This window comes from Oncorhynchus kisutch, linkage group LG12, assembly GCF_002021735.2.
Source record: "Oncorhynchus kisutch isolate 150728-3 linkage group LG12, Okis_V2, whole genome shotgun sequence".
Taxonomy (NCBI): Eukaryota; Metazoa; Chordata; class Actinopteri; order Salmoniformes; family Salmonidae; genus Oncorhynchus; species Oncorhynchus kisutch.
In genome coordinates, this window is record NC_034185.2 from 23,668,486 (window position 1) to 23,680,903 (window position 12,418).

Here is a 12,418-nt window from a genome sequence, read left to right on the forward strand (position 1 = left end):
ACGTTTCCACAGTGGTGTTAAGTAGGCTAGTTAAGTAAACATACTTTAAAGTACTACATAAGTAGTTTTTTGGGGTGTCTGTACATTTGGAATACTTAGCAGGTCATGAAAATTGTTCAATTCATGCATTTATCAAGAGAGAATCTCTGGTCATTCCTACTGCATCTAATCTGGTGGACACACTAAACACAAATGCTTTGCTTGTAAATTATGTCTGAGTGTTGGAGTGTGCCCCTGGTTATCTGTAAATTAGAAAAACGAGAAAATCGTGCCTTCTGGTTTTATTAAGGAATTTGGCATGATTTATAGGTCCACTTTTGATACTTAAATATAATTCAAGCCAAATACTTTTAGACTTTTATTCAAGTTGTATTTTACTGGGTGACTTTCACTTTTACCTGAGTTATTTTCTATTATGGTATCTTTACTTTTACTCAACTATGACAATTGGGTAATTTTTCCACCACTGCTTTTCCAGGCCTGGAAAACATTTTAAAATGACATTTATTTTCCAGGATTTTTATGACAGTATTAACCCTGTAAGAGCTCTTCAGCAGAGGACACATATCTAACAGTAGAACGGAATGAACTTTGTCCCCAATTTAACCAGCTTCACTATATAAAGGCTCAGTGGTTTTACCTAAGACTTTGCTTTGACAACCGTCCAGTGGAGTTGTAATCTGGAATATACTTTTCTTATAGATATTCACGTTGCAGAAATGATAGACCGAAATATGAAAAATGTTCTGGTGGTATCCATTGGATTTTTATCTCTGTTCACAGCGTATGGAGGACTTCAGAGTTTACAGGTAACTCAAGATACTGTCGTGTCGATCATTAAATAGATGATTGTTTGAATATTAAGGTACAATTCAACACTGCAATTTCTGGTGGTTGATAATTGATGGCACCATCCCTCTCCTGTGTTACAGAGCAGTCTGAATGCCGAGGATGGGATGGGGGTGACATCTCTCAGTGTTATCTATGCCTCCATCATCCTGTCATCCATGTTCCTAACACCCACTCTCATCAAAAACCTGGGCTGCAAATGGACTATTGTTGTCGGCATGGGCTGCTATGTGACCTATTCAATTGGGAACCTCTATCCAGGATGGTAAAGCAAACTGGCTAAAACCTGTTCAGACCTTCATTGTTTACAACTTTCAACAAGCTGTGTATCTTCTTCGTGATTTAAGAGCAAAATTACAATACAACTAATCATGTACCTCCCTACCTCAATGAGTAAAACATTTGGCATAGTACACATATATTAACTTGTTGTTACCAAGTAGAGTTGGGATTATTTCAGTACTCTGTGAGTAACTTAAACTAATTATGTGAAAGTAGTGTCCATCAACAAAGTTGTTTACACACATGGTATGAATCCTATCCCTCTCTGCCATGCTTCCTGGACTGGCCTGTCAGTAGCGGTGTTAGTTTACAAACTGTAGGCAGTGTCTGATGCTAACCATATTCATCTGTCCTCTTCTAGGTACACTCTGATCCCCACCTCTGTGATCCTGGGTATGGGAGGTTCTCCACTATGGTCAGCCAAGTGTACCCTTCTCACCATCTGTGGCAACCTGCAGGCCCCTAAAGAAAACAAGGCAGCAGCGGATGTTATCAATAAGTACTTTGGCATATTTTTCTTGATATTCCAGTCTTCGGCTGTATGGGGAAACCTAATGTCGTCGTTGATATTTGGTTCAGATACAGATATACGTAAGTAGCAAGTGCACACATACACACACAGAACAAATGCAACTTGTTTGTGAAAGTAGTAACATTTCTAAGTTAAAGGGTGACTGTAGGATAAAGTGAATGAGATGCATCATGTGCAGTGTACATTATGAGAGGTGTTCTTGCCCAACCATCCTCTATGGTACCATCTGTCATAATGATATCTTTATGTTCTCCTAGCTGACATCTCTGAGGAAGATCTACAATATTGTGGTGCAGGTGTGTGCATTGATATCAATGTAAACTCCACGACCAAAAGACCAGCACAAGAATTAGTCTGGACACTAGTCGGCTGCTATATTGGTAAGAACCTACTATTGTTTGTCAGTGTTACACTTTGACACAGCCATAATAGTGCATTTACCCCCCCCCCCCCCTCCCTCCGCACACACACACACACCATTTTGACATGGTCCAGAGAGAGGATGTTGCAGTTTTAAAACTAACTTCCCTCAACTCTACACTTTTTGCCATGGGACAGAGAAAAAAATATGTGGTGTTTTATAGCTCATCTCATGCTTTTGTCCACATTTTGCCATGAGGCTGAGAGAAAATTATGCAGTTTCAAAGCACATTTCCTGATATTCTACAGTTTTATAATGCTATTCTACACATTTTGTCATGAGGCTGTTAGGTTCTGAACAAACAGAGTAAAAACACAAACAGACGACTAGGAAAAGTTCAAACCAAGTTTATCCACCCACTGGGTCATACAGCTGAAAGACAAGGTATGATTACACAAGCACATATATTTATAACCTCCTACTAGGTGGGGTCAACTCCTTACACATATAGATAGCCGATACATCTATGTTGCTAGGCAGGAACTTAGTTGATTCCTCTCACTGGTGTAGTCATGGCCCTGCCTGATGCTAGAACCTTCGTGGGTGTGGAAATGTATGTGTTTGAGATAGAACTGTAGGAGGGTCATTGTGATGGGCTTCTCTAGCCCCCCTCCCAAAGGTTTCTTTTCACTTCATCTGTTGACTTGACCTGGAGTCGAATTCCTCTCTCCTTCCTAGTTCCGCAGCTGACCTGCCTCAGCAGAGACTAGCTGTTTCCTTTCGCCTCCCTCCTTAGTAGCGTTGATATTCAACAATAACATGTTTGAACAGAAAAATAACGTTCAGCTCTTCCCCTTGTCTCACTCAGTAACTTCCCATACACCACCTTCCTATTCACCCTTCATTGACCCCAACATATACATTCCTTATATTTAAAGTAATCAATAAGTTCTAGTATGGTAACATTAATAAGTATATTTCAAGCTAGAATCCAACAAGGCTAAGAGGAAATGTTGCAATTTTAATGCTAATTCCCTGCAATTCTACACATTTTGCCATGGGGCAGAGAATAAAATGTGCTGTTTAAAAGCAAATTTCCTGAAATTCTACACATTTTGCTATCATATACCACTTGGGGGCCCACCGATCTCCATATATATATACAGTACCAGTGTTACGGTTTTCTAGTGGTGATGAATGAGAGTCGGACCAAACTGCAGCGTGTCGATTGCGATCCATGTTTATTAGACAAACGTAAAACACGAACTAAACACGAACACTACAAAAACAAATAAACGAAACAAAAACAGCCTATACTTGTGTCAACTAACATATACAAGGACATCAAGACAAATAGGACAATCACCCACGACAAACTCAAAGAATATGGCTGCCTAAATATGGTTCCCAATCAGAGACAACGATAAGCACCTGCCTCTGATTGAGAATCACTCCAGACAGCCATAGACTTTGCTAGAAAACCCCACTAGCTACAATCCCAAATATCTACACACCAAAACCCCAAGACAAAACACACCACAATACAAAAACTCCATGCCACACCCTGGCCTGACCCAATACATGAAGAAAAAACACAAAATACTTAGACCAGGGCGTGACAACCAGTCAAAAGTTTGGACACACCTACTCATTCAAGGGTTTTTCTTTATAGAATAATAATAATAATAATAATAATAATAATAATTTGTAGAATAATATTGAAGACATCAAAACTATGAAATAACACATATGGAATCATGTAGTAACCAAAAAGTTGTTAAACAAATCAAAACATATTTTAGATTTTGGATTCTTCAATGTAGCCACCCTTTGCTTTGATGACAGCGTTGCACACTCTTGGCATTCTTTCAACCAACTTCACCTGGAATGCTTTTCCAACAGTCTTAAAGGAGTTCCCAAATATGCTGAGCACTTGCTGGCTGCTTTTCCTTCACTCAGCGGTCCAACTCATCCCAAACCATCTCAATTGGGTTGAGGTCGGGTGATTGTGGAGGCCAGGTCATCTGATGCAACACTCCATCACTCTCCATCTTGGTAAAATAGCCCTTACACAGCCGAGAGGTGTGTTGGGTCATTGTCCTGTTGAAAAACAAATGATAGACCCTCTAAGCGCAAATCAGATGGGATGGTGAATCACTGCAGAAATCTGTGGTAGACATACTGGTTCAGTGTGCCTTGAATTTAAAAATATATCGCTGACAGTGTCACCAGCAAAGCACCACCACACCATCACACCTACTCCTCCATGCTTCACGGTGGGAACCACACATGTGGAGATCATCCGTTCACCTACTCTGCGTCTCACAAAGACAAGGCGGTTGGAACCAAAAATCTCACATTTGGACTCAAACCAAAGGACAGATTTCCACTGGTCTAATGTCCATTGCTCGTGTTTCTTGGCCCAAAGCAAGTCTCTTCTTCTTATTGGTGTCATTTAGTAGTGGTTTCTTTTCAGAAATTAATCCATGAAGGACTGATTCATGCAGTCTCCTCTGAACAGTTGATTTTGAAATGTGTCTGTTATGTGAACTCTGTGAGGCATTTATTTGGGCTACAATTTCTGAGGCTGGTAACTCCAATGAATGTATCCTCTGCAGCAGAGGTCACTCTGCGTCTTCCTTTCCTGTGGCAGTGTCACGTGTGCTCCCTCTCTCACCAGGCTGCCCAAAGAAAAACATCCCATGTTTTTCATCGTCAGGGACTGGGAAACTGGTCAGAATTGAAGGAATGATGGATGGCGCTAAATACAGGGAAATTCTTGAGGGAAACCTGTTTGTTTTCCAGAGATTTGAGACTGGGATGGAGGTTCACCTTCCAGCAGGACAATGACCCTAAGCATACTTCTGAAGAATACTTGATGATGTTTATGATGTTCTCAGGGTGATGAGAGGTGTTGGTTTGCGCCAGACAGAGTTTTCCTTGATGGCCAAAAAGCAACATTTTAGTCTCATCTGACCAGAGTACCTTCTTCCATATGTTTGGGGAGTCTCCCACATGCCTTTTGGTGAACACCAAACGTTTTTGCTTATTTTCTTCTTACAACAATTGCTTTTTTTCCCAGACACTCTTCCGTAAAGCCCAGCTCTGTGGAGTGTATGGCTTAAAGTGGTCCTATGGACAGATACTCCAATCTCCACCGTGGAGATTTGAAGCTCCTTCAGGGTCAGCTCCTTCAGAGTCTCTGTTGCCACTCTGATTAATGCCCTCATTGCCAGGTCTGTGAGTTTTGGTGGGCGGCCCTCTCTTGGCAGGTTTGTTGTGGTGCCATATTCTTTTAAAAAACGTAATAATGGATTTAATGGTGCTCCGTGGGATGTTTAGAGTTTCTGATATTTTTTTATAACCCAACCCTGATCTGTACTTTGTCCCTGACCTGTTTGGAGCGCTCCTCGGTCTTTATGGTGCCGCTTGCTTGGTGGTGCCTCTTGCTTAATAGTTTTGCAGACTCTGGGGCATTTCAGAACAGGTGTATATATACACACTCAGATCATGTGACAGAACATGTGACAATTGGTTGCACAATATCTTATTTAGGGGCTTTATAGCAAAGGAGGTGAATACATATGCATACACCACTTTTTTTAATTTTTTTAAATAAGTCATTTTTTTCATTTCACTTCACCAATTTGGACTATTTTGTGTATGTCCATTACATGAAATTCAAATAAAAATCTAGTTAAATTACAGGTTGTAATGCAACAAAATAGGAAAAAACGCCAAGGGGGATGAAAACTTTTGCAAGGTATTTGTATATACCGTGGCAAGAAAAAGTAGTGAACCTTTAGGAATTACCTGGATGTCTGCATAAATTAGTCATCAATTTTGATCTGACCTTCATCTAAGTCACAACAATAGACAAATAGAGTGGGCTTAAACTAATAACACACAAATTATTGTATTTTTGGTGTGTCTCCCAGGTGGATTGTGGCAAACTTTAAACGACACTTTTTATGGATATCTTTAAGAAATGGCTTTCTTCTTGCCACTCTTCCATAAAGGCCAGATTTGTGCAATATACGACTGATTGTTGTCCTATGGACAGAGTCTCCCACCTCAGCTGTAGATCTCTGCAGTTCATCCAGAGTGATCATGGGCCTCTTGGCTGCATCTCTGATCAGTCTTCTCCTTGTATGAGCTGAAAGTTTAGAGGGACGGCCAGGTCTTGGTAGATTTGAAGTGGTCTGATACTCCTTCCATTTCAATATTATCGCTTGCACAGTGCTCCTTGGGATGTTTAAAGCTTGGGAAATCTTTTTGTATCCAAATACGGCTTTAAACTTCTTCACAACAGTATCTCGGACCTGCCTGGTGTGTTCCTTGTTCTTCATGATGCTCTCTGCGCTTTTAACAGACCTCTGAGACTATCACAGTGCAGGTGCATTTATATGGAGACTTGATTACACACAGGTGGATTGTATTTATCATCATTAGTCATTTAGGTCAACATTGGATCATTCAGAGATCCTCACTGAACTTCTGGAGAGTGTTTGCTGCACTGAAAGTAAAGGGGCTGAATAATTTTGCACGCCCAATGTTTCAGTTTTTGATTTGTTAAAAAAGTTTGAAATATCCAATAAATGTCGTTCCACTTCATGATTGTGTCTCACTTGTTGTTAATTCTTCACAAAAAAATACAGTTTTATATCTTTATGTTTGAAGCCTGAAATGTGGCAAAAGGTCGCAAAGTTCAAGGGGGCCGAATACTTTCGCAAGGCACTGTACTTTTTCTTGCCACTGTATACACTATATATGCACAAAAGTATGTGGCCACCATTCAAATTAGTGGATTCGGCTAGTTCAGCTAAACCCGTTGCTGACATGTGTATAAAATCGAGCACACAACCATGCAATCTCCATAGCCAAACATTGGAAGTAGAATGGCCTTCCTGAAGAGCTCAGTGACTTTCAATATGGGACCATGACAGCATGCCACCTTTCCAACAAGCAAGTTCATCAAATTTCTGCCCTGCCAACTCTAAGTGCTGTTATTGTGAAGTGGAAACATCTAAGAGCAACACCGGCAGCAACAGGACCGCCAAGTTCTGAAGCATGTAGCACGTAAAAATCGTCTGTCCTCGGTTGCAACACTCACTACCGAGTTTCAAACTTCCTCTGAAAGGAACATCAGCACAATAACTGTTCATCGGGAGCATCATGAAATGGGTTTACATGGCAGAGCAGCCGTACACAAGCCTAAAATCACCATGCGCAATGTCAAGAGTCGGGTGGAGTGGTGTAAAGCTTGCCGCCATTGGACTCTGGAGCAGTGGAGACGCATTCTCTGGAGTGATGAATCACGCTTTGCTATCTGGCAGTCCGACGGATGAATCTGGGTTTGGCGGATGCCAGGAGAATGTTACCTGCCCAAATGCACTGAGCCAGCTGTAAAATTTGGTGGAGATGGAATAATGGTCATGGGCTGTTTTTCATGGTTCGGGCTTGGCTCCTTAGTTACTTTGAAGGGAAATCTTAACGCTACAGCATAAAATTACATTCTAGATGATTCTGTGCTTCCAACTTTGTGGCAAAAGATTGGGGAAGGCCCCTTCCTGTTTCAGCATGACAATGCCCCCGTGCACAAAGCAAGGTCCATACAGAAAGAACATGACTGGCCTGCACAGAGCCCTGACCTCAACCCCATCGAACCCCTTTAGGATGGATTGAAATGCTGACTGCGAACCAGGCCTAATCGCTCAACATCAGTGTCCGAATTCACTAATGCTCGTGGCTTTACAGAAGCAAGTTCACGCAGTAATATTCCAACACCTAATGGAAAGCCTTCCCAGAAGAGTGGAGGCTGTTATAGCAGCAAAGGGGGACCCATGATTTTGGAATGACATGCTCGAAGAGCAGGTGTCCACAAACTATATATATACACACACACACACACACACACATGTACATACATTTCATACACCGGGGGCCTGGGGCATGAGCTCTGCATGACCGTTTGGTAATCCAGCCCTGCAGGTTGATGCTATTGAAATGTTCTAATGTTTGTTTCTGTTGTGTACTAGGGGTGGGTGTGCTGGCCATGGTCATAGTGGCAGTATTTCTGGATAACATAGACAGAGATCAGGCCCAGGAGTTCCGAGGGAACAGAGAACCATTCTGGAGCACCTTCCTGGCCACGTTTACACTCCTGAAAGACAAGAGACTCATCATTCTCATCCCTTTGTCCATGTACAGTGGCTTTGAGCAGAGTTTCCTCTCCGGTGAATACACAAAGGTGAGGAGACGATACATGGTTCTTACCCTGCCTCGAGGAATCCAACGTTCAAGAATTCTTTACCAACGGAAGAGTGGCTAAAAGTTGTTTGTGAACTTCTTTTGTTGTTTCTTTTGCAGAACTATGTGACCTGTTCATTAGGAATCCATTACGTTGGATATGCGATGATATGTTTTGGAGCCACAAATTCGTTATGTTCCTTTATGTTTGGGAGGTTGGCAGAATACACTGGAAGAGCCCCACTGTTTTGCTTGGGTAAGAAGAGCTTTCCAATAGAGACATTAACATTTTCATTGGTATCCTATACGACACACTTCAAATCAAATCACTTACTACTCACCGCTCTTACAGCTGCGGCGAACAACTTTGCCTGTATCATGGCCCTGTTGTTCTGGAGGCCTCACCCAGACCAGCTGCCAGTGTTCTTTGTGTTTCCTGCTCTCTGGGGCATGGCAGATGCGGTATGGCAGGCACAAACCAACTGTGAGTTGAGTTATTGAAATGTATTACCGTGACATGCTAGGTACATCAAACATTTTGTACAGAACAGAGGTAACAGTGGTTGTTTTTATTTGCAGCGCTGTACGGGGTTCTCTTCCCCAGACAATCAGAGGCAGCGTTTGCTAACTGCTGTATGTGGGAGTCCCTGGGGTTCGTGATAGCCTTTGCCTACAGTACCTTCATCTGTCTAGACACCAAGATCTACATCCTCCTTGGAGTTCTGATCCTCTCCATGGTTACCTGTTTGTGGGCAGAGTACCAAGAACACAACAATCCTACACTTCCGGTGGAGGAGGGAGTATATGACAAAGACTATAAAAAGGACACAGACCAATACACAGACTACTCAAAAAACATACATCACATCATTGCTCAGACCAGCTTGTAGACAATATGTGGATTTGATATGTAGACTTATGCAACAGGTGAGTCTAATCCTGAACTCTGATTGGTTAAAACCGCATTCCAGCCGGTGTCTATTCCACAAGTTACCACCAGATAAATCTATGACGTTAAAATACCTCTTTACTCTGTTTCATCTGACTGTGCAATCCACTGTCTCATCAGCCCAGTCAGGCAATTTAAACTTGATCTCCACTATGAAAAGCATCTAGACATTATCTCACATTTTTTAGACTAACATTTAGTTTTCAACAGAGGAGATTTGAATAAACCTTGCTGACTGTATCTTTGACATTTGCAACATTGTTTCATTATCCAAATTCGATCTCCAGCTGTCCCATAGTAATGAACACAGCTTCTGTTGTTATTCTGGCTGCACTGTTGACGTGACTAAGTTAGCTAGCAAGCTTGGGATAAGAACGTTGCCAGTCAGTATGGCAATGGAACATTTAGAACGAACGCTTGTGTTGCGTCCATAGATACAGAACAAAAAGACTGAATGACTGGGTCATGTCTATGGCTACCGAACCGATAGAATGAACAACCAGCCAGCTTGGGTAGCAACCCTAGATTTGTGCCGGGGCTATATCTTGTGCAAGGATGAAATACTATGAATTAATCAAAATAACATTTCATGAAAATACAGTGCCAGTCGAAAGTTGGGACACACATACTCATTCAAGGGCTTTTCTTTATTTTGTATTATTTTCTACATTGTAGAATAATAGTGAAGACATCAAAACTATGAAATAACACATATGAAATCATGTAGTAACAAAAAATGTTTAAAAAATCCAAATATATTTCGATTTTAGATTCTTCAAAGTAGCCACCCTTTGCCTTGATGACAGCTTTGCACACTCTGGTTTTTCTTTTAACCAGCTTTTCCAACAGTCTTGAAGGAGTTCCCACATATGTTGAGCACTTGCTGGCTGCTTTTCCTTCACTCTGCAGTCCAACTCATCTCAATTGGGTTGAGGTTGAGTGATTGTGGATGCCAATTCATCTGATGCAGCTCTCCATCACTCTCCTTCTTGGTTAAATAGCCCCTACACAGCCTAGAAGTGTGTTGGGTCATTGTCCTGTTGAAGAACGAATGATTTGTCCCACTAAGCGCAAACCAGATGGGATATAGTATTGCTGCAGAATGCTGTGGCAGACATGCTGGTTAAGTGTGCAGTGAATTCTAAATAAATCACAGACAGTTTCACCAGCAAAGCACCCCCACACCATCACACCTCCTCCTCCATGCTTCACAGTGGAAACCACACATGCAGAGATCATCCGTTCACCTACTATGCGTCTAACAAAGACACTGTGGTTGGAACTAAAAATCTCAAATTTGGACTCATCAGACCAAAGGACAGATTTCCATCAATCTAATGTCCATTGCTCATGTTTCTTGGCCCAAGCAAGTCTCTTCTTCTTATTGATATCCTTTAGTAGTGGTTTCTTTGCAGCAATTCGACCATGAAGGCCTGATTCACAGTCTCCTCTGAGCAGTTGTTGAGATGTGTCTGTTACTTGTGAACTCTGTGGAGCATTTATTTGGCTGCAATTTCTGAGGCTGGTAACTCTGGGTCTTCCTTTCCAGTGGCGATCCTCATGAGAACCAGTTTCACCATTGATGGTTTTTGCGACTACAATGGAAAAAAATATTCAAAGTTCTTTACATTTTCCGGATTGACTGACCTTCATGTCATAAAATAATGGACTGTTGTTTCTCTTTGCTTATTTGAGCTGGTCTTGCCATAATATGGACATGGTCTTTTACCAAATAGGGCTATCTTCTGTATACCACCCCTACCTTGTCACAACAAAACTGATTGGCCCAAAGGCATTAAGAAGGAAAGTAATTCCACAAATCAACTAGGCACACCTGTTCATTGAAATACATTCCAGCTGACAACCTCATGAAGCTGGTTGAGAGAAAGTTGAGAAAGCCAAGAGTGTGTAAAGCTGTCGTCAAGGCAAAGGGTGGCTATTTGATTACTACATGATTCCTATGTGTTATTTCATAGTTTTGTCATCTTCACTATTATTCTACAAAAAAATGTTTACCTTGAATTAGTAGGTGTGTCCAAACTTTGGACTGGTACTGTATGTCAATGATTATATGAATATGTTGGCAACCTGTTGTATAAAAGTGATAAGGCCCTTGAAGCCGGTGTTTGGAGGATATATTGGTACGGTTTGCCGGCCTTCGACTTCATCTCAGGCCTAACAACACCCGTGCCCATATATCCTCCAAACACAGGCTTCTTGGGCGTTATCACTTAATTATGTGGGGGGATGACATCCAGTAAGAGGAAATCTGGATATCATGATTCTGACACAGTCATGTGCCTACCCCAATGGGACACTTTTCTTCGTATGACAAAATGAGAGGTTTTGTGGATCTCTATATGTAACGTATACGCCGGGAGTCAGGAAACAGGTGCAGAAGTTTAAATAATGAAACGATACAAATGAACCAGTGGACCAATGGTTAGTAGACTGGCGACGTCAAGCACCGGAGGGAGGGAGCAGGATAAGGCGAGACAGTACCCCCCGTCACGCGGCTCCAGCCGCAGGATGATGCCGGCCAGGAGGACAGCCCTGAGGGTGTGGAGAGGGCCGGTCCAGGCGGCTGAGACGGAAATCTCGGATGATGTCCGCCACCGGGACCCAAGAGCACTCCTCAGGACCGTACCCCTCCCAGTCCACTAGGTACTGGAGTCGGCCCACATGACGTTGGGAGTCCAGGAGGGACATAACAGCATAGATGGGGGTCCCCTCGATGTCCAGTGGAGGTGGAGGGGAGTCCTGGGGGACGGCATCCATGCCTCGGCCTGAGGAGGGAGATCTGGTAGTTGGTGGTGAGTTTGAGACGATAGGTTAACTCATTGACCCTCCGGAGGACCTTGAAGGGCCCCACAAACCTGGGGCTCAGATTCTGTCAGGGCAGGAGTTTCCTGGTGGAGAGCCAGACGCGATTACCAGGATGGAACACAGGAGCCTCACTGTGGTGGCGGTCCATACCACCTCTGTGCCCCCGGAACCACTTGTCCACTGCAGGAGCCTCGGTCTGGCTCGGAGTCCACGGAGCCAGGCCCGGCTGATATCCCAGCATGCACCGGAAGGGAGTGTCGAAGTGAGTTCTGGGTGTTTACTGCCCAGGGAACGAACCGAGCCCACTCCCCCTGCTGGTCCTGGCAGGGACTCCTTAGGAACCTCTCCAGCTCCTGGTAGGTCCTCTCCT

At 42.8% G+C, this 12,418-nt stretch overlaps 1 protein-coding gene across 1 annotated transcript; it reads left to right on the top strand.

Annotated features, from left to right (window-relative positions):
- The first annotated feature begins 644 nt into the window (after positions 1–644).
- LOC109901369 (protein unc-93 homolog A-like) lies at positions 645–9,314 on the top strand. Its single transcript, XM_020497392.2, has 8 exons — positions 645–809; positions 933–1,114; positions 1,493–1,722; positions 1,921–2,043; positions 8,063–8,274; positions 8,394–8,529; positions 8,626–8,757; positions 8,853–9,314. Exons 1-8 carry the CDS (start codon positions 720–722, stop codon positions 9,161–9,163), a joined length of 1,416 nt encoding a protein of 471 aa, XP_020352981.1. The 5' UTR covers positions 645–719; the 3' UTR covers positions 9,164–9,314.
- The last annotated feature ends 3,104 nt before the right edge of the window (positions 9,315–12,418 follow it).

Excerpts from the sequence above, each read along its gene's own strand:
- LOC109901369 (XM_020497392.2), top strand. The coding sequence starts at position 720 with ATGATAGACCGAAATATGAAAAATGTTCTGGTGGTATCCATTGGATTT. Across the intron at positions 1,115-1,492 it reads GGGAACCTCTATCCAGGATG|GTACACTCTGATCCCCACCT; the intron begins GTAAAGCAAACT and ends GTCCTCTTCTAG. Across the intron at positions 1,723-1,920 it reads TGGTTCAGATACAGATATAC|CTGACATCTCTGAGGAAGAT; the intron begins GTAAGTAGCAAG and ends ATGTTCTCCTAG.